The 27,716-nt window shown below is 43.4% G+C and overlaps 1 protein-coding gene across 1 annotated transcript in view; it reads left to right on the top strand.

Moving 5' to 3' along the window:
• The first annotated feature begins 503 nt into the window (after positions 1–503).
• The window catches only part of TASOR2 (transcription activation suppressor family member 2), a 49,435-nt gene continuing 22,222 nt past the window's right edge, over positions 504–27,716 (top strand). The window contains exons 1-9 of the mRNA XM_064733921.1: positions 504–650; positions 9,493–9,573; positions 13,210–13,315; positions 16,224–16,243; positions 17,923–18,040; positions 19,467–19,567; positions 23,136–23,239; positions 24,297–24,369; positions 27,379–27,453. Of these exons, the coding sequence (XP_064589991.1) occupies positions 13,290–13,315; positions 16,224–16,243; positions 17,923–18,040; positions 19,467–19,567; positions 23,136–23,239; positions 24,297–24,369; positions 27,379–27,453 (517 nt within the window). The 5' untranslated portion in view covers positions 504–650; positions 9,493–9,573; positions 13,210–13,289. The remainder of the gene's footprint in view (positions 651–9,492; positions 9,574–13,209; positions 13,316–16,223; positions 16,244–17,922; positions 18,041–19,466; positions 19,568–23,135; positions 23,240–24,296; positions 24,370–27,378; positions 27,454–27,716) is intronic.

Raw genomic sequence — 27,716 nt, 5'->3', positions numbered from 1 at the left:
GAACAAACATTGGATTGGTCGAGAAGGGAATTGGGGGAAACTGAGGGAAGACCCAAAAAACACTGATGGGAAAGGACCGAAGAGGAGAAAGGGGTCTCTCCCCATGCTGTGAGGGGATGAGGAAGGGGCAGCGGAGAGAGCTGAAGTCAGGCATGGAGGGGCTGAGGTGATCGAGGAGGAGGACAGGGCAAGGCTGAGGCAAGATCCCCACCACCGGCAAACACGGATGGCCGAGTATGGAGCTGACAACGAGGGAGCAGCCATGAGGGACGGAAGGAGACAGGCCGGCTCCGGGCAGCCAGCGGCCGGTGACCGCGGGAAGAGGAAAACCCGCGGGCGGCCCCTCGCTGTCTTTCCGGTTCAGTTTTCACTTTCTGTTTTTTTCCGCGCCGCTCCCGCCCCACGTCCCCTCCTTCCTTCCCTCCCTCTCTCTCTCTCTATCTCTCTCCTCCCCCTCCTGCTCCGTCCTTCCACTTCCTGGGGCCGGCGGATGGCGGCGGCCGCCCCGCGCCGCCTCATGCCGCCGGCCCGGTAGCGGCGCCGCGCCGGGGCCGGGCGGGGCGGCCATGAGGGCGGCCTGAGGGACGGCCCCGAGCGAGCCCCGGCCATGGGCGAGAGGCGGCGCGGGGAGAGCGGCGAGCCGGGCACGGGTAAGCGGGGCCGGGGGGTGAGGGCGGGCGGGCTCCATCGCGCCCTTCGCTGCGACTTGGGCGGTGGTTACCGGCTCCCTGCCGCTCTCCCGTGAGGGAGGGAAAGGCGAGCGGCTCCTTCCCGCTCTTCGCTGGGAGAACGGAAAGCGAGCGGCTTCATGCCGCTCTTCCCCTAGGAGGGAAGGAGTTACTGGCTCCATGCCGCTCTTCCTTTGGAGAGGGGAAGGCGACCGGCTCCATCGTGCCCTTCCTTAAAGAGGAAAGGGTTCCTGGCTCCATCGTGCCCTTCCTTAAGGAAAAGAGGGTTCCCGGCTCCATCGTGCCCTTCCTTAAAGAGGGAAGGGTTCCCGGCTCCATCCCGCCTTTCCTTAAGGAAAAGAAGGGTTCCCGGCTCCATCCCGCCTTTCCTTAAGGAGAGGAGGATTCCCGGCTCCATCCCGCCCTGCCCTGGCAGAAATGTGCGTGTAGGAGTGGGGATTTCTGCCTCCATCCCGCCCTTCTCCGGGAAGCAAAGGGTTACCTCTCCATGGCACTTTTCCCCGGGGGAAAAGACGATTTAGCGGCTCCGTGCTGGGTAACGGAGCGTTCCCGGCTCCATCGCGCATTCCCCGGGGAGCAGCGCGGCGGCCACGCCGCCTTTGCCGCTCTCCGTGCCCGCTGCTGCCGGTGAGGCCCCGAGCTCCTGCAAGCCTGGGACACGTCGGAGCCCAGATGGTTTTGAAATTCTCCGGCTCACCAGCGACACGTTGGCTTTTCCAAGGGCCCGAGCAGGCTGGGAAAGTCACGGTGCTTGTTTGGACACACGTGCTGGGTGATGCTGGTGCGCTTGGGGAGTGGGATTTGGGAATAAAACCAGCGTGGATGGGTGGTGATCCCCTCCTGGAGGGGATGGAGGTCTCTCGGTCTCCCTTTGGAGCAGCTGCAGGGCTGAAATTTGGCCTTGTAAGGGGAGAAAAATGCGTTTGTGCTCCGGTGTTGCACAATTCTAATCCCGGATTGCCCTCAAATTATCCCGAGGAGGTTTGGATTGCAGCAGAGCTCGCCCAGCTCTCCTGAAGGGAGGATAATCTGGGATGGATGGGTGGAACAGGCCCAAAAAGAATTGTAAATCACGGTCCTTGCTCCATGGAAACCAAGGCTTTTTAATAAAAAACCTGTGTTCTGGGATGATCCAGAATGATCCAGAATGGTGCAGGAGGTGCTCTGCTTTTTTTGAACATAAAATTCATGGATTCACCCCAAAATGGATATTTCTTAGTGCAGCTCCAAGCTCATTTTGGTTTTTCTAAACCATTTTATTTTTTATAAAACGCGGGGTTTTGTTGTGGTCGAATCTGGAAATCTCTGCTCTGCTCTAGAAGGAATTTTTTATATAAGTTCTGTTGTAACCAAGAGTGTGATTTCACAGAAATTGTTCTTTTCCAGCCAAAAAAAATCATTATCGGAGCATTTCAGAAACTCTTATCTCCTCTGGTAAGGATTGTGATTAATTACAATTAATTGCCTTGCACCACAGCCTGTTAGGTGGCTCTGATATTGGTTTTATGCATAATTTGCATAAAATTTATTTCTTTTTAGTGCTCCTAAACCTGCACTTTTTGGCAACAGCAGAGCCAGCTTGAATATTCCCCATTCCCATTTTAAGTATTCCTTAAAATCCAACTTTGGGATTTTCTTCCCCAAAGTCCCCAATTCCTTGTTTTGCTTAGAATCCCTTTGAGACCAGAAAGTGAAATGTTGATTTTTTTGGGGGGGTATAAATACCAAAATAAATACCAATTTTTTTACCAAATCTGGAATATTTTTTTGATGCTGAGACCCCACCAATTCTGAGGGAACCTTTGGATTTGAGTTGTTTGGATTGGGAATTTTCAGGCTGTGATTTCCACAGGGAATGGGGTTGGAGGATTTGTTTTGATTTTTTTTTCCCCTTATTTTCCCAAAGGGAATTTCTGTGCCTCAGGGGAGATTGTTCCTGACACTGCTGCTCTCTCAGCTCCCTGGAAAATCCCAGAATTAGCTGATTTTACAAATAAAATGTTATTTTTTTGTCATCCAAGTGCCAAAATCCCAGTGCTGGTGCCTTGGGAAGAGTCACCTGAGTGAAGCCACAGCCCTGGGTGAGTGACAAAATCGGAATTTTTTGGGATGAAACCTCCTGATTTCCATCAGTCAATGTGGGAAACAAAAGCACATTTTGAATTTTCTGAGAGGAGCAGGAGGGAAGCTGGAAAATCCAAGGAATGGATTTGAGCTGCCCTGAGGAATTTTTTTTCCAATCCCATTGGGTTGGACGTGGCTTTGTCCAGCCAGGAATGGGGAAAAATTCCAACTTCTCACCCAGCCTGACCCTCCCAAGGAGATTTTATTTTTTATTTCCCTTTCAATTTTCCATCTGCTGGCACAGCAGGAAAAGCTCCATCATTTCTCCACCATTTTTTCCAGCTTTTTTTTCCCTCCCAAAAGAAACATTTCCTTTGGAATTCTTTTGTTGGAGGCGAACAAAAGAAGAGAAGGAGCAAAATTCCGGGTGGGAATTTGGAAACTCCTGGATTTGTTGATGACACAAAGAGGATTTTTTCTGTTTGTTTGTTTTGTTTGGAATGCAGGAACATCACTTTCCCTTCCCATGAGGAAACTGAAAAAAAAAAAAAAGGAAAAAAAAATTGGAAAAAAAAAATTGGAAAAAAAAAATTGGAAATCCAATCCAGCACAATTCCAGAGCAGGAAAATTCCCGTGATTTTTAGGGGGAAAATTTTCCCTAAAATCCAATTTTAGGGATTCCAATCCAGAGAAATTCCCTTGGGGAAAAGGAAAAAAAAATCAAAACAAATCCTCCAACCCCATTCCCTGTGGAAATCACAGCCTGAAAATTCCCAATCCAAAACAACTCAAATCCAAAGGTTCCCTCAGAATTGGTGGGGTCTCAGCATCAAAAAAATATTCCAGATTTGGGCAAAAAATATTCCAGATTGGGCAAAAAAATTTCCAGATTGGGCAAAAAATATTCCAGATTGGGCAAAAAATATTCCAGATTGGGTAAAAAAATTTCCAGATTGGGCAAAAAAACTTCCAGATTGGGTAAAAAAAATTCCAGATTGGGCAAAAAAAATTCCAGATTGGGTAAAAAAATATTCCAGATTGGGTGAAAAATATTCCAGATTGGGCAAAAAAAATTCCAGATTGGGTAAAAAAAATTCCAGATTGGGTAAAAAATATTCCAGATTGGGCAAAAACCTGAATTTCTGTTGTTCCCAATTCCCTGAGCAAACGGATCAGCTGGAGAAGGAAAATCCCTGGATTTCAGTTGGAGAAGGAAAAAATCTCTGGATCAACCAGGAAGAGACTTTGGATTTTCTGGGAGATCCCCCAGAAAAAGAAGGAAATTGGGATGGGAGGAGTTAAACTGGGGAAGAATTTGGGGAAGATGATCCCAAGGAACCTCTGGAATGCACAAAGTGGTTTTTGGGAGAATTGTGGCAGGATAAAAATCCTGGATTTATCCCAAATTTTGGGGTGAATCCACAGTGGGGCCAGAGCTGATCCCAATGTTCCAGCTCATTCCAGCCTTGGGATCAAGGCAGGAAAATTGTTGGATTTTAAAGATTTGGAGGAAATTTTGAGGATTTGACAGCATCCAGATGCCTGCAGTGAATGCTACTCAAATTTTAAGGTTTAAAAATGTAAAAAATGAGGGAATTGCTGCTCAAATTTTAAGGTTAAAAAATGTAAAAAATGAGGAAATTGCTACTCAAATTTTAAGGTTAAAAAATGTAAAAAATGAGGAAATTGCTACTCAAATTTTAAGGTTTAAAAATGTAAAAAATGAGGAAATTGCTACTCAAATTTTAAGGTTTAAAAATGTAAAAAAGGAGGGAATTCTGCACTTCCCAAGCCTGGAGCTTTCCTGCTGGGCTGGGAAGTTGCTGGGTGCTGAGGCCATCCAGAAATCCCAGAAAATGGGAGGAACCAAAGGAAAATCCTGGATTTTGGAAGTCAGGGGTGCCCAGGGCTGATTCCAGCTGGGAATTGCGGCTCTGGAGCAGCTCAGCATTCCCTGATCCCATTGCTGATCCATGGCTGATCCCATTGCTGATCCCATTCCTGATCCCATTCCTGATCCCATTGCTGATCCATTGCTGATCCCATTGCTGATCCCATGGCTGATCCCATTCCTGATCCCATGGCTGATCCCATTCCTGATCCCATTGCTGATCCCATTGCTGATCCCATGGCTGATCCCATTCCTGATCCCATTCCTGATCCCATTCCTGATCCATTCCTGATCCCATTGCTGATCCCATGGCTGATCCCATTGCTGATCCCATGGCTGATCCCATTCCTGATCCCATTCCTGATCCCATTGCTGATCCCATTCCTGATCCCATGGCTGATCCCATTCCTGATCCCATTGGTGATCCCATTCCTGATCCATTCCTGATCCCATTCCCTATCCCATTCCCGATCCCCATTCCTGATCCCATTCCTGATCCCGTTGGTGATCCTATTGGTGATCCCATTGCTGATCCCATGGCTGATCCCATGGCTGATCCCATTGGTGATCCCATTGGTGATCCCATTGCTGATCCCATGGCTGATCCATTCCTGATCCCATTCCTGATCCCATTGCTGATCCCATTCCTGATCCCATTCCTGATCCCATTCCTGATCCCATTGCTGATCCCATTCCTGATCCCATTCCTGATCCCATTGCTGATCCCATTGCTGATCCCATTGCTGATCCCATTCCTGATCCCATTGCTGATCCCATTCCTGATCCCATTCCTGATCCCATTGTTGATCCCTCCAGCTGTGCCAGAGGAGCTTTGGGTTGGATTTTAGGGAAAATTCCCAAGCTTCTCCTTCTTCCCAAGTTTCTCCTTCTTTTCTTTCTCCTGACTTTTCCCCTTGGATCTGGTGCCATTCCCAAATTTCACCCCTTGGATCTGGTGCCATTCCCAAGTTTCTCCTTCCTGGAGTTTTTCACCATGGATCCAGCACCATTCCCAAATTTCCCATTCCCAGGTTTTCCATTCCCAAGTTCCCCGTGGCTCTGGTGCCATTCCCAGGTTTCCCATTCCCAAATTTCCATTCCCAAATTTCCCATTCCCAAGTTTCCCATTCCCGTTCCCAAGTTTCCCGTTCCCATTCCCACATTTCCCATTCCCATGTTCCCTGTGGCTCCGGTGCCATTCCCAAGTTTCCCATTCCCGTTCCCATTCCCACAATTCCCATTCCCAAGTTTCCCATTCCCATTCCCACATTTCCCATTCCCGTTCCCATTCCCAATCCCAAATTTCCCATTCCCACATTTCCCAAATTTCCCATTCCCATTCCCACATTTCCCATTCCCATTCCCAATCCCAAATTTCCCATTCCCACATTTCCCATTCCCATTCCCACATTTCCCATTCCCACATTTCCCATTCCCACATTTCCCATTCTCACATTTCCCATTCCCGTTCCCATTCCCACATTTCCCATTCCCATTCCTGTTCCCATTCCCATTCCCAATCCCAAATTTCCCATTCCCGTTCCCATTCCCAATCCCAAATTTCCCATTCCCACATTTCCCATTCCCACATTTCCCATTCCCGAGTTCCCGTGGCTCCGGTGCTGTTCCCAAATTCCCCATTCCTGTTCCCATTCCCATTCCCATTCCCACATTTCCCATTCCCACATTTCCCATTCCCATTTCCCATTCCCATTCCCAAATTTCCCATTCCCACATTTCCCATTCCCACATTTCCCATTCCCACATTTCCCATTCCCACATTTCCCCTTCCCAAATTCCCCATTCCCGTTCCCAATCCCAAATTCCCCATTCCTGTTCCCATTCCCACATTTCCCATTCCCAATCCCACATTTCCCATTCCCGTTCCCATTCCCAAATTCCCCATTCCTGTTCCCATTCCCATTCCCACATTTCCCATTCCCACATTTCCCAATCCCACATTTCCCACATTTCCCACATTCCCGTGCCTCCGGCTCCGTTCCCTCTCTCACTTTCACTTTCCCTCCTGCCGAGTTCACTTTCACTTTCACCTTCTGCCCCTGCCCTGGCCTCTGCCAGAATTTGGGATTTTTTGGGAATTTTTTCCATAGGGTTGGGAAACATCTCCCCAAAATCCAGGAGGGAACTCAGGGCTGCAACCATTGGGCTCAGTTTCCTCTCATTAATTAATTAATTAATTAATTAATTTTTAAATTCATTTTGAGCTGAGCTGGGATTTCAAATTCCATGAAAATTTTCAATTTAAAATGTAATATTTTAATTTTTTTTAATTTTAAATTTTCTGTAATATTTTTTTTTTTTTTATAATTTTATATTTTTTTAATTTTAAATTTTCTGGCTGCAGCCATTGGGCTCAGTTTCCTCTCATTAATTAATTAATTTTTAAATTCATTTTCCCCCTTCGTGGATTTTCATTTTGAAGCTGCATTTAGGAAAAACCATTGGAGCGATCACCTGCAAAATTCCTGGATTTTTCATTGTATTCCCAAGAGTTTTCCATATTTTTTTTTAAGTTTTTATACCTGAAAATTTCTGATATTTTCCAGAAAAAGTTGTGGCGCTCCAGCAAAAAGAATTTTAAAAATATTAAAATTTGTGGTGGATCCTTTGAGCTGAGCTGGGATTTCAAATTCCATGAAAATTTTCAATTTAAAATGTAATATTTTAATTTTTTTTATTTTAAATTTTAAATTTTCTGGCTGCAGCCATTGGGCTCAGTTTCCTCTCATTAATTAATTAATTTTTAAATTGATTTTCCCCCTTTCTGGATTTTCATTTTGAAGCTGCATTTAGGGAAAAAACATTGGAGCGATCCCCTGAAAATTCCTGGATTTTTGGGATGGATTTCCATGCTTGGGATGGATTTTTGGGATGGATTTCCATGGATTTCCATGCTTGGGGTGGATTTTTGGGATGGATTTCCATGGATTTCCATGCTCGGGATGGATTTTTGGGATGGATTTCCATGTTTGGGATGGATTTCCATGCTCGGGATGGATTTTTGGGATGGATTTCCAAGCTTGGGATGGATTTTTGGGATGGATTCCATGGATTTCCATGATCAGGATGGAGTTTTGGGATGGATTTCCATGTTTGGGATGGATTTCCATGCTTGGGATGGATTCCATGGATTTCCATGCTTGGGATGGATTTTGGGATGGATTTCATGGATTTCGTGCTCGGGATGGATTTTGGGATGGATTTCCATGCTCGGGATGGATTTTTGGGATGGATTTCATGCTTGGGATGGATTTTTGGGATGGATGTTTGGGATGGATTTCCATGCTTGGGATGGATTTTTGGGATGGATTTCCATGTTTAGGGTGGATTTTTGGGATGGATTTCCAAGCTTGGGATGGATTTTTGGGATGGATTCCCTGGATTTCCATGCTCGGGATGGATTTTTGGGATGGATTTCCATGTTTGGGATGGATTTCCATGTTTAGGATGAATTTCATGCTCGGGATGGATTTCATGGATTCCATGCTCGGGATGGATTTTGGGATGGATTTCCATGCTTGGGATGGATTCAATGGATTTCCATGCTTGGGATGGATTCAATGGATTTCCATGCTTGGGATGGATTTTGGGATGGATTTCCAAGCTTGGAATGGATTTTTGGGATGGATTTCCAAGCTTGGGGTGGATTTCCATGGATTTCCATGCTTGGTATGGATTTTTGGGATGGATTTCCAAGCTCGGGGTGGATTTTTGGGATGGATTTCCATGGATTTCATGCTTGGGATGGATTTTTGGGATGGATTTCCATGTTTGGGGTGGATTTTTGGGATGGATTTTTGGGATGGATTCCATGGATTTCCATGCTTGGGGTGGATTTTTGGGATGGATTTCCATGCTTGGGGTGGATTTTGGGATGGATTTCCATGTTTGGGATGGATTTTTGGGATGGATTCCATGGATTTCCATGCTCGGGATGGATTTTTGGGATGGATTTCCATGCTTGGGATGGATTTTTGGGATGGATTCCATGGATTTCCATGCTTGGGATGGATTTTTGGGATGGATTTCCATGCTTGGGATGGATTTTTGGGATGGATTCCATGGATTTCCATGCTTGGGATGGATTTTTGGGATGGATTTCCAAGCCTGAGATGGATTTCCAAGCTCGGGATGGATTTTTGGGATGGATTCCATGGATTTCCCTGCTTGGGGTGGAGTTTTGGGATGGATTTCCATGGATTTCCATGATTGAGATGGATTTTTGGGATGGATTTCTGGGATGGATTTCCAAGCTTGGGATGGATTTTTGGGATGGATTCCATGGATTTCCATGCTTGAGATGGATTTTTGGGATGGATTTCCATGTTTGGGATGGATTCCATGGATTTCCATGCTTGAGATGGATTTTTGGGATGGATTTCCATGCTTGGGATGGATTCCATGGATTTCCATGCTTGGGATGGATTTTGGGATGGATTTCCAAGCTTGGGATGGATTTTTGGGATGGATTCCATGGATTTCCATGCTTGGGATGGATTTTTGGGATGGATTTCATGCTTGGGATGGATTTTTGGGATGGATTTCCGTGCTTTGGCTGGAGTTTTGGGATGGATTCCATGGATTTCCATGCTTGAGATGGATTTTTGGGATGGATTTCCATGTTTGGGATGGATTCCATGGATTTCCATGCTTGGGATGGATTTTTGGGATGGATTTCCATTTTTGGGATGGATTTTTGGGATGGATTTTCGTGCTTGGGATGGATTCCATGGATTTCCGTGTTTGGGATGGATTTTTGGGATGGATTTCCATGCTCAGGATGGATTTTTGGGAAGGATTCCATGGATTTCATGTTTTTGGTGCAGGGCGAGGTCAGAGCCGTCCCTGAGAGCTCCCCCAGCAGCTCCTGCCCCTCGGCCGGCCCCGACTGCCCCGGGAGCAGCCAGGTACCGCCATTGCTCTCTTCCCAGGGATTCCATGGATTGCCCTTCCCCCACTCCCACATTCCATGGATCTCTCCATTCCCTGATTTCCCTGCTTCCCCATCCCCACCACATTCCGTGGATTTCCATTTTCCCACTCCCACATTCCATGGATTGCCCTTCCCCCACTCCCACATTCCATGGATTGCCCTTCTCCCCACTCCCACATTCCATGATTTCCCTGGTTTTCCCATTTCCATGGATTGCCCTTCCCCCACTCCCACATTCCATGGATTGCCCTTTCTCCCAGTTCCAGATTCCATGATTATCCTGTTTTTCCCATTCCATGGATTTCCCTTTTCCCATTCCATGGATTGCCCTTCCCCCACTCCCACATTCCATGGATTGCCCTTTCTCCCATGGATTTCCCTTTTCCCACTCCCACATTCCATGGATTTCCATTCCCCCAGTCCCACATTCCATGGATTGCCCTTCCCCCACTCCCACATTCCATGGATTTCCCTTTTCCCAGCATTGCCCTTTTCCCAGTCCCACATTCCAGGGATTACACTTTTTCCATGGATTTCCATTTTCCCACTCCCACATTCCATGGATTGCCCTTCCCCCACTCCCACATTCCATGGATTTCTCCATTCCCTGATTTCCCTGCTTCCCCATCCCCACCACATTCCATGGATTTCCCTTTCTCCCATGGATTTCCCTTTCCCCACTCCCACATTCCATGGATTCCCTTTCTCCCAGTCCCAGATTCCATGATTTCCCTGGTTTTCCCATTCCATGGATTTCCCTTCTCCCAGTCCCACATTCCATGGATTTCTCCATTCCCTGCTTCCCCATCCCCACCACATTCCGTGGATTTCCCTTTTCCCAGCATTGCCCTTTTCCCAGTCCCACATTCCAGGGATTACGCTTTTTCCATGGATTTCCATTTTCCCACTCCCACATTCCATGGATTGCCCTTTATCCCAGTTCCAGATTCCATGATTATCCTGTTTTTCCCATTCCATGGATTTCACTTTTCCCACTCCCACGTTCCATGGATTTCCATTTCCCCCAGTCCCACATTCCATGGATTTCTCCATTCCCTGATTTCTCTGCTTTCCCGTTCCCACCACATTCCATGGATTTCCCTTTCTCCCATGGATTTCCCTTTTCCCACTTCCACATTCCATGGATTTCCATTTCCCCCACTCCCACATTCCATGGATTTCCCTTCCCCCACTCCCACATTCCATGGATCTCTCCATTCCCTGATTTCCCTGCTTCCCCATCCCCACCACATTCCATGGATTTCCCTTTTCCCAGCATTGCCCTTTTCCCAGTACTACGTGTACGAGGTGAGCGGGGTGAATTCCCCGTGGATTATCCCCAATATCCCATGGATTATCCCCAATATCCCATGGATATTTCCCTGTCTCTCCCCAGTACTGTGTGTACGAGGTGAGCGGGGTGAATTCCCCATGGATTATCCCCAGTATCCCATGGATTATCCCCAATATCCCACGGCTGTTTCCCTGTCTCTCCCCAGTACTACATGTACGAGGTGAGCGGGGTGAATTCCCCGTTCCCCGTGGATTATCCCCAATATCCCATGGATTATCCCCAGTATCCCATGGATGTTTTCACAGCATCCCGTGGATTATCCCCAATATCCCATGGCTGTTTCCCTGTCTCTCCCCAGTACTGTGTGTACGAGGTGAGCGGGGTGAATTCCCTGTTCCCCATGGATGATTCCCATTCCCCATGGATGTTTCCCAATATCCCATGGATTATCCCCAATATCCCATGGATTATCCCCAATATCCCACGGCTGTTTCCCTGTCTCTCCCCAGTACTACGTGTACGAGGTGAGCGGGGTGAATTCCCTGTTCCCCATGGATGATTCCCATTCCCCATGGATTATCCCCAATATCCCATGGCTGTTTCCCTGTCTCCCCAGTACTATGTGTACGAGGTGAGCGGGGTGAATTCCCCGTTCCCCATGGATTATCCCCAATATCCCACGGCTGTTTCCCTGTCTCTCCCCAGTACTATGTGTACGAGGTGAGCGGGGTGAATTCCCTGTTCCCCGTGGATTATCCCCAATATCCCATGGATTATCCCCAGTATCCCATGGATGTTTTCACATATCCCATGGATTATCCCAGTATCCCATGGATTATCCCCAATATCCCATGGATATTTCCCTGTCTCTCCCCAGCCCTACGTGTCCGAGGTGAGCGGGGTGAATTCCCCGTTCCCAGTGGATTATCCCCAATATCCCATGGATTATCCCCAGTATCCCATGGATTATCCCCAATATCCCATGGCTGTTTCCCTGTATCTCCCCAGTACTACATGTACGAGGTGAGCAGGGTGAATTCCCCGTTCCCCATGGATTATCCCCAATATCCCATGGATTATCCCAGTATCCCATGGATTATCCCCAGTATCCCATGGATTATCCCCAGTATCCCATGGGTGTTTCACAGCATCCCATGGATTATCCCCAATATCCCACGGCTGTTTCCCTGTCTCTCCCCAGTACTACGTGTACGAGGTGAGCGGGGTGAATTCCCCGTTCCCCATGGATTATCCCCAATATCCCATGGCTGTTTCCCTGTCTCTCCCCAATACTACGTGTACGAGGTGAGCGGGTGAATTCCCTGCTCCCATGGATTATCCCCAATATCCCACAGCTGTTTCCCTCTCTCCCCAGTACTGTGTGTACGAGGTGAGCGGGGTGAATTCCCCGTGGATTATCCCCAATATCCCACAGCTGTTTCCCTCTCTCCCCAGTACTGTGTGTATGAGGTGAGCGGGGTGAATTCCCCGTTCCCCATGGATGATTCCCATTCCCCATGGATGTTTCCCATTATCCCATGGATTATCCCCAGTATCCCGTGGATTATCCCCAATATCCTATGGCTGTTTCCCTGTCTCTCCCCAGTACTATGTGTCCGAGGTGAGCGGGGTGAATTCCCCATGGATTATCCCCAATATCCCATGGCTGTTTCCCTGTCTCTCCCCAGTACTACATGTATGAGGTGAGCAGGGTGAATTCCCTGCTTCCCATGGATGATTCCCATTCCCCATGGATGTTTCCCAGTATCCCATGGATTATCCCCAGTATCCCATGGATGTTTCACAGTATCCCATGGATTATCCCCAGTATCCCATGGATGTTTCACAGTATCCCATGGATTATCCCCAGTATCCCATGGATTATCCCCAGTATCCCATGGATTATCCCCAATATCCCACGGCTGTTTCCCTGTCTCTCCCCAGCACTGTGTGTCCGAGGTGAGCGGGGTGAATTCCCTGTTCCCCATGGATTATCCCCAATATCCCATGGATATTTCCCTGTCTCTCCCCAGCACTGCCTGTCCGAGGTGAGCGGGGTGAATTCCCGTTCCCGTGGTTATTCCCAGTATCCCATGGATTATCCCCAATATCCCATGGCTGTTTCCCTGTCTCTCCCCAGTACTGTGTGTCCGAGGTGAGCAGGGTGAATTCCCCATTCCCTGTGGATTATCCCCAGTATCCCATGGATGTTTCCCTGTCTCTCCCCAGCCCTGCCTGTCCGAGGTGAGCGGGGTGAATTCCCCATTCCCTGTGGATTATCCCCAATATCCCACGGCTGTTTCCCTCTCTCCCCAGCCCTGCGTGTCCCAGGTGAGCGGCCCCTCCAGGTGTGCCCGTGCCCGCTGCTGCCCTGCCAGTCCCGCCCGCCCCGGGAGATGCCCGCGCCGGCCCCGCCGCGCCCGTAAGGACACACAGAGCCCCCTGCCCTGGCACCCCTCTTGTTCCTGTGCCCCATCTGATGCTGCTTTCATCCTTTTTCTATTTCTAAAATTCCTTTTTATGCTTTTCCCATCTCGAAATATTCCTTTTTATTCCTTTTCCCATTTCTAAATCGTCCCTTTTTATTTCTTTTCCCATTTCTAAATATTCCCTTTTATTTCTTTTCCCATATCCAATATTCCTTTTTATTCCTTTTCCCATATCCAATATTCCCTTTTATTTCTTTTCCCATTTCTAAATATTCCTTTTATTTCTTTTCTCATCTCTAATTTTCCTTTTATTCCTTTTCCAATCTCTAATATTCCTTTTCTCCTTTTTTCATATCTCAAATTCCTTTTTATGCTTTTCCCATATCCAATATTCCCTTTTATTTCTTTTCCCATTTCTAAATATTCCCTTTTATCCTTTTCCCATCTCTAAATATTCCTTTTATTCCTTTTCCCATTTCTAAATATTCCCTTTTATTTCTTTTCCCATCTCTAATTTTCCTTTTCTTCCCTCTTTTCACATCTCTAAAATTCCTTTTACTCCTTTTTCCATCTCTGATTTTTTTCCTTTTATTCCTTTCCCATCACTAATATTCCTTTTATCCTTTCCCATATCTCAAAATTCCTTTTATGCTTTTCCCATCTCTAAAATTCCTTTTTTTTTCCCCATCTCTGAATATTCCTTTTATTTCTTTTCCCATTTCTAAATATTCCTTTTTATTCCTTTTTCCATCTCTAATATTCCTTTTATCCTTTTTTCATATCAAAAATTCTTTTTTATGCTTTTCCCATCTCTAAATATTACTTTTATTTCTTTTCCCATTTTCTAAATATCCCTTTTATTTCTTTTCCCATCTCGAATTTTCCTTTTTATTCCTTTTCCCATATCTCAAAATTCCCTTTTATTTCTTTTCCCATCTCTAATTTCCTTTCATTCCTTTTTCCATCTCTAATATTCCTTTTCTCCTTTTTTCATATCTCAAATTCCTTTTTATGCTTTTCCCATTTCTAAATATTCCCTTTTATTTATTTTCCCATCTCGAATTTTCCTTGTTATTCCTTTTCCCATATCCAATATTCCCTTTTATTCCTTTTCCCATTTCTAAATATTCCCTTTTATTTCTTTTCCCATCTCAAAATTCCTTTTTCTCCTTTTTTCATATCTAAAATTCCTTTTTATTCCTTTTCCCATCTCTAAATATTCCTTTTTATTCCTTTTCCCATCTCTAAATATTCCCTTTTATTTCTTTTCCCATTTCTAATTTGTCCTTTTCATTCCTTTTCCCATATCCAATATTCCCTTTCATTCCTTTTCCCATCTCTAATATTCCTTTTCTCCTTTTTTCATCTCTAAAATTCCTTTTTATTCCTTTTCCCATCTCTAATTTTCCTTTTATTTCTTTTCCCATCTCTAATTTTCCTTTTTATTCCTTTTCCCATTTCTAAATATTCCTTTTTATTCCTTTTCCCATCTCTAAATATTCCCTTTTATTTCTTTTCCCATCTCTAATTTTCCTTTTATTCCTTTTCCCATCTCTAATATTCCTTTTCTCCTTTTTTCATATCTAAAATTCCTTTTTATGCTTTTCCCATCTCTAAATATTCCCTTTTATTTCTTTTCCCATCTCGAATTTTCCTTTTTATTCCTTTTCCCATTTCTAAATATTCCCTTTTATTCCTTTTTCCATCTCTAATATTCCTTTTCTCCTTTTTTCATATCTCAAATTCCTTTTTATGCTTTTCCCATTTCTAAATATTCCCTTTTATTTCTTTTCCCATCTCAAATTTTCCTTTTCACATCTCTAAAATTCCTTTTACTCCTTTTCCCATCTCTGATTTTTTTCCTTTTATTCCTTTCCCATCACTAATATCCCTTTTATCCTTTTCCCATATCTCAAAATTCCCTTTTATGCTTTTCCCATCTCTAAAATTCCTTTTTTTTCCCCATCTCTGAATATTCCTTTTATTTCTTTTCTCATCTCTAATATTCCTTTTATTCCTTTTCCCATCTGTAATATTCCTTTTATCCTTTTTCTCATATCTAAAATTCCTTTTTATGCTTTTCCCATCTCTAAATATTCCTTTTTATTCCTTTTCCCATTTTCTAAATATTCCCTTTTATTTCTTTTCCCATCTCTAATATTCCTTTTATTCCTTTTCCCATCTCTAATTTTCCTTTTATTTCTTTTCCCATCTCTGAATTTTCCTTTCATTCCTTTTCCCATCTCTAATATTCCTTTTCTCCTTTTTTCATATCTAAAATTCCTTTTTATCCTTTTCCCATCTCTAAATATTCCCTTTTATTTCTTTTCCCATCTCAAATTTTCCTTTTCTTCCCTCTTTTCCCATCTCTAAAATTCCTTTTACTCCTTTTTCCATCTCTAATTTTCCTTTTATTCCTTTCCCATCACTAATATTCCTTTTATCCTTTTCCCATATCTCAAAATTCCCTTTTATGCTTTTCCCATCTCTAAAATTCCTTTTTTTCCCATCTCTGAATATTCCTTTTATTTCTTTTCCCATTTCTAAATATTCCTTTTTATTCCTTTTTCCATCTCTAATATTCCTTTTATCCTTTTTTCATATCTAAAATTCCTTTTTATGCTTTTCCCATCTCTAAATATTCCCTTTTTTTCCCATTTCTAAATATCCCTTTTTATGCTTTTCCCATCTCTAAAATTCCTTTTTTTCCCATCTCTGAATATTCCTTTTATTCCTTTTTCCATCTCTAAAATTCCTTTTTATTCCTTTTCCCATTTCTAAATATTCCCTTTTATTTCTTTTCCCATCTCTAAAATTCCTTTTTTTTCCCCATCTCTGAATATTCCTTTGATTCCTTTTCCCATCTCTGAATATTTTCTTTTTTTATTGATCTTTCTCCAGAGCGGAGCAGAACCACCAAGGTAAGAGCTGCTGGTTTTTGGGGTTTTTGGGGTTTTGGGGGTTTTTGGGGTTTTTGGGGTTTTTGGGGTTTTTGGGATTGTGGTTGTGGGTTTAGGTGTGGGATTTTTGGGGTTGTGGGTTTTCAGTTTGTGATTTTTTGGGTTGGGTTTGTGGTTTTTGGGGTTGGGGTTTTTGGGGTTGGGGTTTTTGGGTTGTGGTTTTTGGGTTGGGTTTGTGGTTTGTGGATTTGGAGGTTTTGGGATTGTGGTTTTTGGGGTTGGGGTTTTTGGGATTGTGGTTTTTGGGATTGTGGTTTTTGGGGTTGTGGTTTTTGGGTGTGGGGTTTTTGGGGTTAGGGTTTTTGGGGTTGTGGTTTGTGGTTGGGGTTGTGGTTTTTTGGGTTGGGTTTGTGGTTTTTGGGTTTGGGGTTTTTGGGTTTGGGGTTTTTGGGATTGTGGTTTTTGGGTTTGGAGTTTTTGGGGTTGGGGTTTTTGGGGTTGTGGTTTTTGGGTTTGGGGTTTTTGGGGTTGGGGTTTTTTGGGTTGTGGTTTGTGGTTTTTGGGTTTGGGGTTTTTGGGGTTGTGGTTTTTTGGGTTTGGGTTTTAAGGGTTGGGGTTTGGGTTTTTTTGGGTTTGAGGCTGTACTTTTGGGGTTTGGGGTTGTGGTTTTTGGGGTTGTGCTTGTGGATTTTAGGTTTGGAGTTTTTGTGGTTGAGGTTTTTGGGTTGGGTTTGTGGTTTGTGGATTTGGAGGTTTTGGGATTGTGGTTTTTGGGTTTGGGGTTTTTGGCTTGGGGGGTTTTTGTGTTTGAGGTTGTGGGTTTTGGGTTTGGGCTTGGGGTTTTTTGGGTTGAGTTTGTGGTTTTTGGGTTTGTCGGTTTTGGATTTGGGTTTTTGGGGTTGGGGTTTGCTGTTGTTTGGGTTTGGGGTTGTTTGGGTTTGAGGCTGTAATTTTGGGTTTTTGGGGTTGTGGTTTTTGGGATTGTGATTGTGGATTTTAGTTCTGGGGCTTTTGGGGTTGGGGTTGTGGTTTTTGGGGTTGGGATTGTGGTTTTTGGGTTTGGGATTGTGGTTTTTGGGTTTGGGATTGTGGTTTTTGGGCTTGTGGTTGTGGATTTTAGTTGTGGGGTTTTTGGGGTTGTGGTTGTGGTTTTTGGGTTTGGGATTGTGGTTTTTGGGTTTGGGGCTTTTGGGGTTGGGGTTGTGGTTTTTGGGTTGGGGATTGTGGTTTTTGGGTTGGGGATTGTGGTTTTTCAGGTGGAGTTTGGGATTGTGGTTTTTGGGTTTGGGATTGTGGTTTTTGGGTTTGGGGTTGTGGTTTTTGGGGTTGGGATTGTGGTTTTTGGGTTTGGGATTGTGGTTTTTGGGGTTGGGATTGTGGTTTTTGGGTTTGGGATTGTGGGTTTTGTGTTTGGGATTGTGGTTTTCCAGGTGGAGTTTGGGATTGTGGTTTTTGGGTTTGGGATAGCGGTTTTTGGGGTTGTGGTTGTGGATTTTAGTTCTGGGGTTTTTGGGGTTGTGGTTGTGGTTTTTGGGTTGGGATTGTGGTTTTTGGGTTTGGGATTGTGGGTTTTGTGTTTGGGATTGTGGTTTTCCAGGTGGAGTTTGGGATTTTTGGGGTTTTTGGGGTTTTTGGGTTTGGATTTTGGTTTGGTTTGTGTTCTGTGTTCCCCATGGATGTTCTCTGCTCTCCCCGTGCAGAGCCGCAGCCGCCGTTGGCGCCGTGCCCGTGGCGGGGCCAGCTGTGCATCGGGGGGCAGCGCCTGGGCACCATCGGCCTGAGGAGCCAGCACAGCGCGGGCACCGTGCCCGCCCAGCTGTGAGTGGGGCTGGGCTGGGCTGGGCTGGGCTTGGCACAGCGCGGGCACCGTGCCCGCCCAGCTGTGAGTGCCACCCCTGGGCTGGGCTGAGCTTACAGTGTGGGCACCGTGCCCGCCCAGCTGTGAGTGCCACCCCTGAGCCAGGCTGGGCTTAGCACCCTGAGCCGGGCTTGCTTAGCACAGCACGGGCACCGTGCCCGCCCAGCTGTGAATGTGCACATGTACCTGAGCTGGGCTTAACTCCCTGAGCCAGGCTTGGCACAGCGCGGGCACCGTGCCCGCCCAGCTGTGAGTGCCACCCCTGAGCCAGGCTGGGCTGGGCTGGGCTGGGCTGGGCTTAACACCCTGAGCTGGGCTTGGCACAGCGCGGGCACCGTGCCCGCACAGCTGTGAGTGGGGCTGGGTTGGGCTGGGCTTAGCACAGTGTGGGCACCGTGCCCGCCCAGCTGTGAGTGCCACCCCTGAGCCTGGCTGGGTTTAACACCCTGAGCTGGGCCTGGCACAGCATGGGCACCGTGCCCACCCAGCTGTGAGTGTGCACATGTACCTGAACCAGGCTTGGCACAGCGCGGGCACCGTGCCCGCTCAAACCTGGTTCCTTAACCCAAACCTGGTTAATTAACCCAAACCTGGTTCCTTAATTAACCCAAACCTGGTTAATTAACCCAAACCTGGTTAATTAACCCAAACCTGGTTAATTAACCCAAACCTGATTCCATAACCCAAACCTGGTTAATTAACCCAAACCTGGTTCCTTAATTAACCCAAACCTGGTTCCTTAATTAACCCAAACCTGGTTAATTAACCCAAACCTGGTTCCTTAACCCAAACCTGATTAATTAACCCAAACCTGGTTAATTAACCCAAACCTGGTTCCTTAACCCAAACCTGGTTCCTTAATTAACCCAAACCTGGTTAATTAACCCAAACCTGGTTCCAGAACCCAAACCTGGTTCTTTAACCCAAACCTGGTTAATTAACCCAAACCTGGTTCCTTAATTAACCCAAACCTGGTTAATTAACCCAAACCTGGTTAATTAACCCAAACCTGGTTAATTAACCCAAACCTGATTTCTCAAACTAAACCCATTTTTGTCTTTTCCTGCCTGATCCCTTCACTGTTGATGCAGGAATTAAAAATGTTTAAAAATTAAACATTTTAAATGAAACATGAAATTAAAAATTAAACAGGAATGTGCTGTTGGATGAGGAATTAAAAATGCTTTGGAATAATTAAATTCTGACACCTCCCAGTGAATCAGATCCCTCCAATCCTGGCTTTAAACTCCCCAGGATTTGTGATTTGAGCATTTTCAGGGTTTGCACACAGAATCCTGTAATTTTCCCAAATTTTTTTTTGGGGATTCACAGAATTCCCAGCTGAATTTAATCCTGAATTTTTTGTGCTTTTTTTTATCCCCTCAGGCCTCCCAGCCTGGACATCAAACACGTCATGGGTTTGTCTGAGCTGAAGAAAAAAATTCCAGAAGCTGCATTTGGGAAAAACAATTACACCAAGAATGAAGGTGGGTGTGAAAATCCCCATTCCCAGAGCCCCAAAAATTCCATGGAAAATCCCCATGGAAAATCCATGGAAAATCCCATGGAAAATCCCCATGGAAAATCCAAATGGAAAATCCCACGGAAAATCCCATTGAAAATTCCCATGGAAAATCCCCATGGAAAATCCCATGGAAAATCCCATGGAAAATCCCCATGGAAAATCCCATGGAAAATCCCATGGAAAATCCCCATGGAAAATCCCATGGAAAATCCCCATGGAAAATCCCAATGGAAAATCGAATATCCAATGGAAAATCCCATGGAAAATCCCCATGGATAATCCTCATGGAAAATCCCCATGGAAAACCCCCATGGAAAATCCCATTGAAAATCTCCATGGAAAATCCCCATGGAAAATCCCATGGAAAATCCCTCATGGAAAATCCCATTGAAAATCCCATTGAAATCCCATTGAAATTCCATTAAAATCCCCATGGAAAATCCTCATGGAAAATCCCCATGGAAAATCCCCATGGAAAATCCTCATGGAAAATCCCAATGGAAAATCCCCATGGGAAATTCAAAATGGGAAATCCCCATGGAAAATCCCCATGGAAAATCCCCATGGAAAATCCCATGGAAAATCCCCATGGAAAATCCCCATGGAAAATCCCATGGAAAATCCCATGGAAAATCCCATGGAAAATCCATGGAAAATCCATTGAAAATCCCCATGGAAAATCCCATGGAAAATCCCCATGGAAAATCCCCATGGAAAATCCCATGGAAAATCCATGGAAAATCCCCATGGAAAATCCCATGGAAAATCCCCATGGAAAATCCCATGGAAAATCCCATTGAAAATCTCCATGGAAAATCCTCATGGAAAATCCACGGAAAATCTCCATGGAAAATCCCATGGGAAATCCTATGGAAAATCCTATGGAAAATCCTATGGAAATCCTCATGGAAAATCCCATGGAAAATCCCAATGGAAAATCCCCATGGGAAATTCAAAATGGGAAATCACATGGAAAAACTCCATGGAAAATCCCATGGAAAATCCCCATGGAAAATCCTCATGGAAAATCCAATATCCCCATGGGAAATCCCATGGAAAATCCATGGAAAATCCCAATGGAAAATCGAATATCCCCATTTAAAATCCCATGGAAAATCCCATTGAAAACCCCATGGAAAATCCCATTGAAAATCCCCATGGAAAATCCATGGAAAATCCCCATGGAAAATCCTCATGGAAAATCCCATGGAAAATCGAATATCCCCATGGAAAATCCCATTGAAAATCCCATGGAAAATCCCATGGAAAATCCCATGGAAAATCCCATGGAAAATCCCATGGAAAATCCCATTGAAAATCCCATGGAAAATCCCATGGAAAATCCCCATGGAAAATCCCATTGAAAATCCCATGGAAAATCCCCATGGAAAATCCCATGGAAAATCCCCATGGAAAATCCCATTTAAAATCCCATGGAAAATCCCCATGGAAAATCCCATGCAAAATCCCATTTAAAATCCCATTGAAAATCTCCATGGAAAATCCCCATGGAAAATCCCATGGAAAATCCCATGGAAAATCCCCATGGAAAATCCCCATGGAAAATCCCCATGGGAAATTCAAAATGGGAAATCCCATGGAAAAACTCCATGGAAAATCCCCATGGAAAATCCCCATGGAGAATCCTCATGGAAAATCCAATATCCCCATGGAAAATCCCATGGAAAATCCCATGGAAAATCCCATGGAAAATCGAATATCCCCATGGGAAATCCCATGGAAAATCCCCATGGAAAATCAAATATCCCCATGGAAAATCCATTGAGAATCCCATGGAAAATGGAAAACCCCATGGGAAATCCCATGGAAAATCCCAATGGAAATTCGAATATCCCCATTTAAAATCCCATGGAAAATCCTCATGGAAAATCCATGGAAAATCCCAATGGAAAATCGAATATCCCCATGGAAAATCCCATGGAAAATCCTCATGGAAAATCCTATGGAAAATCCCATGCAAAATCCCAATGGAAATTCGAATATCCCCATTTAAAATCCCATGGAAAATCCCCATGGAAAATCCCCATGGAAAATCCCATGGAAAATGGAAAATCCATGGAAAATCCCCATGGAAAATCTCCATGGAAAATCCCCATGGAAAATGGAATATCCCCATGGAAAATCCCATGGAAAATCCATGCAAAATCCCATGGAAAATCCCAATGGAAAATCCCATGGATTGTAATCCCCATGGAAAATGTATGGAAAATCCCATGGAAAATCCCATGGAAATTCGAATATCCCATGGAAATCCCATGCAAAATCAAATATCTCCATGGAAAATCCAATGGAAAATTCCCATTGAAAATCCCCATGGAAAATCCTCATGGAAAATCCATGGAAAATCCCATGGAAAATCCCCATGGAAAATCCCCATGGAAAATCCCATGGAAAATCCCATGGAAAATCCCATGGAAAATCCCATGGAAAATTGAATATCCCCATGGAAAATCCATGGAAAATCCTATGGAAAATCCCCATGGAAAATCCAATGGAAAATCCCATGGAAAATCCTATGGAAAATCGAATATCCCCATGGGAAATCCCATTGAAAATTCCCATGGAAAATCCCATGGAAAATCCATGGAAAATCGAATATCCCATGAAATCCCCATGGAAAATCCTATGAAAATCCATGGAAAATCGAATATCCACATGGAAAATCCATGGAAAATCCTCATGGAAAATCCCATGCAAAATCCCAATGGAATTTGAATATCCCATTTAAAATCCATGGAAAATCCCATGGAAAATCAAATATCCCATGGGAAATCCCATGGAAATTGAATATCCCATGGAAATCCATGGAAAATCCCATGGAATATCCCCATGGAAATCCCATGGAAAATCCTCATGGAAAAATCCCATGGAAAATCCTCATGAAAAATCCTTAGGAAAATCCCATGGAAAATCGAATATCCCCATGGGGAATCCCATGGGAAATGCCATGGAAAAACTCCATGGAAAATCCCCATGGAAAATCCCATGGAAAATCGAATATCCCCATGGGAAATCCCATGGGAAATCCCATGGAAAATCCATGGAAAATCCCCATGGAAAATCGAATATCCCCATGGAAAATCCCCATGGAAAATCCCATGGAAAATCCCAATGGAAAATCGAATATCCCCATGGAAAATCCATGGAAAATCCTCATGGAAAATCCCATGCAAAATCCCAATGGAAATTTGAATATCCCCATTTAAAATCCCCATGGAAAATCCCATGGAAAATCGAAAATCCCCATGGAAAATCCTCATGGAAAATCGAATATCCCCATGGAAAATCCCCATGGAAAATCCCATGGAAAATCCCAATGGAAAATCGAATATCCCCATGGAAAATCCCATGGAAAATCCGTGGAAAATCGAATATCCCCATGGGAAATCCATGGAAAATCCTATGGAAAATCCCCATTGAAAATCCCCATGGAAAATCCCATGGAAAATCCCAATGGAAAATCCCCATGGAAAATCCATGGAAAGTCCCATGGAAATTCCTGTCCCCAGTGTGTTTCCAGGGCGTGCTCTCCAGCCTGTACGAGGTTGAAATCTCCCCCAAGGACCAGGCCCGGCTGGACCTGCTGGTGCAGAGCCTGAAGCAGAAGGACCTGGTGAGTCTGTCCAGCATTAAATCTCATTTTTGATTTTATTGCCCAAAACAGAACAAATTCCCTGCTTTAAATCCCATTTTTGATTTTATTCCCCACACCTAACACAGAACAGAACAAATTCCCTGCTTTAAATCCCATTTTTGATTTTATTCCCCACACCCAACACAGAACAAATTCCCTGCTTTAAATCCCATTTTTGATTTTATTACCCAAAACAAAACAAATTCCCTGCTTTAAATCCCATTTTTGATTTTATTACCCAAAACAGAACAAATTCCCTGCTTTAAATCCCATTTTTGATTTTATTACCCAAAACAGAACAAATTCCCTGCTTTAAATCCCATTTTTGATTTTATTCCCCACACCTAACACAGAACAGAACAAATTCCCTGCTTTAAATCCCATTTTTGATTTTATTACCCACACCTAACACAGAACAGAACAAATTCCCTGCTTTAAATCCCATTTTTGATTTTATTTCCCACACCTAACACAGAACAGAACAAATTCCCTGCTTTAAATCTCATTTTCCTGCTTTGCTGCTCTCAAATATTGATTTTTCTGTGTTCATCACCTGAAGATGAAAATTATTTCTGTAAGTTTTTTTTTTACTTGGGATATATATTTTTATATTTTTTTTACAGCACAAAATCAGAATTTTAAAATAAAAAGCAGAATATAAAAATATAAATCCCAAGGAAAAAACCTTCAGGAATAATTGTTGAGCCCGATGTGCCAGGATGGACTCACAGCTTGGCCCTTCCTGCTGGGATTGGGGCTGGGCTTTGCTTTTCCTCAAATCCAGGGAAATTTGGGAATTGCAGCGCTTTTGGCTGAGGCAGGAGCCACACTTTCATTTTATTCCATTCTATTCCATTTTATTCCATTTTATTCCATTTTATTCCATTCTATTCCATTAATCCCCATTAATTCCAGCCATCTTGACCAGGATATTTCCTCATTTTCAGGAATTTGAGGCCTGAAAAAAGAATATTTTGATCCCAGCTGGCACAGAGGGAAGGAGCAGAATTTGATTTTCTCTCTCTGTTTGTTGCAGGCCATCATCAAATTCCTGCAGGGGCGGGGAGTGCTGATCCTGCTGGCGTCCTCAGCCCTGGCACGGGAGGAAGGTGAGCATGGGCTGGTTCCTGAAATTAAAACTGATTTCTTCAATTAAACCTCATTTCTTAATTTAAACCTGATTCCTTCAATTAAACCTGGTTTCTTGAGTTAAACCTGCTTTCTTCAATTAAACCTGGTTTCTTGAATTAAACCTGCATTCTTCAATTAAACCTGTTTTTTGAAAGTAAACCTGGTTTCTTCAATTAAACCTGGTTTCTTCAATTAAACCTGATTTCTTCAATTAAACCTGGTTTCTTCAATTAACCCTGATTTCTTAAAATAAACCTGATTTCTTAATTTAAACCTGGTTCCTTAAATTAAACCTGATTTCTTAACCCAAACCTGGTTTTTGAAACTAAACCTGGTTTCTTAACTCAAACCTGCTTTCTTCAATTAAACCTGGTTTCTTGAATTAAATCTGGTTTCTCAAACCAAACCTGGTTTTTGAAACTAAACCAGTTTTTTAAACCAAACCTGGTTTCATTAAACCTCATTTCTTGAATTAAACCTGGTTTCTTAACCCAAACCTGGTTTCTTAAATTAAACCTGGTTTCTTAAATTAAACCTGGTTTCTTAAATTAAACCTGGTTTCTTCAATTAAACCTGGTTTCTTCAATTAAACCTGCTTTCTTCAATTAAACCTGGTTTTTGAAACTAAACCTGGTTTCTTAACCCAAACCTGGTTTCTTAAACTGAACCTGGTTTTTAAACCAAACCTGGTTTCTTTAAACTGAACCTGTTTTTTAAACCAAACCTGGTTTCTTTAAACCTGATTTCTTCAATTAAACCTGGTTTCTTAAGTTAAACCTGGTTTTTGAAACTAAACCTGGTTTCTCAAACCAAACCTGGTTTTTCAAACTAAATCTGGTTTCTTCAATTAAACCTGGTTTTTGAAATGAAACCTGGTTTCTTAACCCAAACCTGGTTTCTTAAATTAAACCTTGTTTCTCAAACCAAACCTGGTTTTTGAAACTAAACCTGGTTTCTCAAACCAAACCTGGCTTCTCAAACTGAACCTGGTTTTTTAAACTAAATCTGGTTGCTTGAATTAAACCTGGTTTCTTCAATTAAACCTGGTTTCTTAACCCAAACCTGGTTTCTTCAATTAAATCTGGTTTCTTAAATTAAACCTGGTTTCCTAACCCAAACCAGGTTTCTGAAACTAAACCTGGTTTCTCAAACCAAACCTGGTTTTTCAAACTAAACCTGGTTTCTTCAATTAAACCTGATTTCTTAATTTAAACCTGGTTTCTTAACCCAAACCTGGTTTCTCAAACTGAATGTGGTTTCTTAACCAAATCCTGGTTTCTGAACCCAAACCTGGTTTCTCACACTGAACCTGTTTCTTTAAACTAAACCTGGTTTCTCAAACCAAACCTGGTTTCTTAACCCAAACCTGATTTTTCAAACTAAACCTGGTTCCTTAACCAAAACTTGGTTTCTCAAACTGAATGTGGTTTCTTGAATTAAACCTGCATTCTTCAATTAAACCTGGTTTCTTCAATTAAACCTGGTTTCTTAACCCAAACCTGGCTTCTCAAACTGAACCTGGTTTTTTAAACTGAACCTGGTTTCTCAAGCTAAACTTGGTTTCTTAAACTGAACCTGGTTTCTTGAATTAAACCTGGTTTCTTAACCCAGACCTGGTTTCTTAAACTAAACCTGGTTTCTTAAACTGAACCTGTTTTTTAAACCAAACCTGGTTTTTTTAAATCTGATTTCTTGAGCTAAACCTGATTTCTTGAATTAAACCTGCTTTCTTCAATTAAACCTGCTTTCTTCAATTAAACCTGGTTTCTTAACCCAAACCTGGTTTCTTCAATTAAACCTGGTTTCCTAACCCAAACCAGGTTTTTGAAACTAAACCTGGTTTCTCAAACCAAACCTGGTTTTTCAAACTAAATCTGGTTTCTTCAATTAAACCTGGTTTCTTAACCCAAACCTGGTTTCTTAAACTAAACTTGATTTCTTAACCCAAATCTGGTTTCTGAATCCAAACCTGGTTTCTCACACTGAACCTGTTTCTTTAAACTAAACCTGGTTTCTCAAACCAAACCTGATTTCTTAACCCAAACCTGATTTCTTAACCCAAACTTGGTTTCTTATTTAAAACCTGGTTTCTTAAACTTGGTTTCTCAAACTTAACCTGTTTTTTTAAACTAAACCTGGTTTCTTAAATTGAACTTGGTTTCTCAAACTAAACCTGGTTTCTTAGACTAAACCTGGTTTTTTTAAACTAAACTTGATTTCTTAACCCAAACCTGGTTTCTTAACCCAAACCTGATTTTTCAAACTAAACCTGGTTCCTTAACCAAAACTTGGTTTCTCAGACTGAATGTGGTTTCTTAACCAAATCCTGGTTTCTTATTTAAAACCTGGTTTCTGAATCTAAACCTGGTTTCTTAAACTAAACCTGGTTTCTTAAACCAAACCTGGTTTCTTAACCCAAACCTGATTTTTCAAACTAAACCTGGTTCCTTAACCAAAACTTGGTTTCTCAAACTGAATGTGGTTTCTTAAATTAAACCTGTTTTTTTAAACTAAACCTGCTTTCTTGAATTAAACCTGGTTTCTTCAATTAAACCTGGTTTTTTAGACTGAACCTGGTTTTTTAGACTGAACCTGGTTTCTGAATCTAAACCTGGTTTCTTAAACTGAACCTGGTTTCTTGAGTTAAACCTGGTTTCTTAACCCAAACCTGGTTTCTTAAACTAAACCTGGTTTTTAAACCAAACCTGGTTTCTTTAAACCAGCTTTCTTGAATTAAACCTGCTTTCTTGAATTAAACCTGGTTTCTTCAATTAAACCTGGTTTCTGAATCCAAACCTGGCTTCTCAAACTGAACCTGGTTTTTTAAACTGAGCCTGGTTTCTCAAACTAAACCTGGTTTCTCAAAAAAAACCTCAGGTTTCTGAAACCAAACCTGGCTTCTCAAACTAAACCTGTTCTTTTAAACTGAACCTTATTTTCTTGCACCAATCCTGGTTTCTCAGTGTGACCCTGGCTGTGTTTTGCAGGCCTGGAGCCCAAGGAGCCCGTCAGCCTGCTGGCCCTGTTCCTGTTCAGCTCCCCCCGGGCACTGAGCCCCCCAGGTAAAGCCCCCCGAGCCCCCCAAGGTCAGGCCTGGCCTGGAGGGCCTTCAAAAGGGGAATTTTCTGCTCCAGGGTTGGGTGGGAACCACCTGGAGCAGGTTTGGGGTGTTTGGTGGGATCCATACAAAGAATTTGGACATTTCTCCAGGGCTGAGCTGTTTGCTTGCTGATTTTGGGAGCTTTTTGCTTCAATGGTTCCTTTATTCCCTTTTCTCCCTTTCCCTTTCCCTTTCCCTTTCCCTTTCCTTTCCTTTCCTCTTTCC

This window comes from Zonotrichia leucophrys, chromosome 1A, assembly GCF_028769735.1.
Source record: "Zonotrichia leucophrys gambelii isolate GWCS_2022_RI chromosome 1A, RI_Zleu_2.0, whole genome shotgun sequence".
Taxonomy (NCBI): domain Eukaryota; kingdom Metazoa; phylum Chordata; class Aves; order Passeriformes; family Passerellidae; genus Zonotrichia; species Zonotrichia leucophrys.
This window is presented reverse-complemented; position numbering and strand designations above follow the sequence as displayed.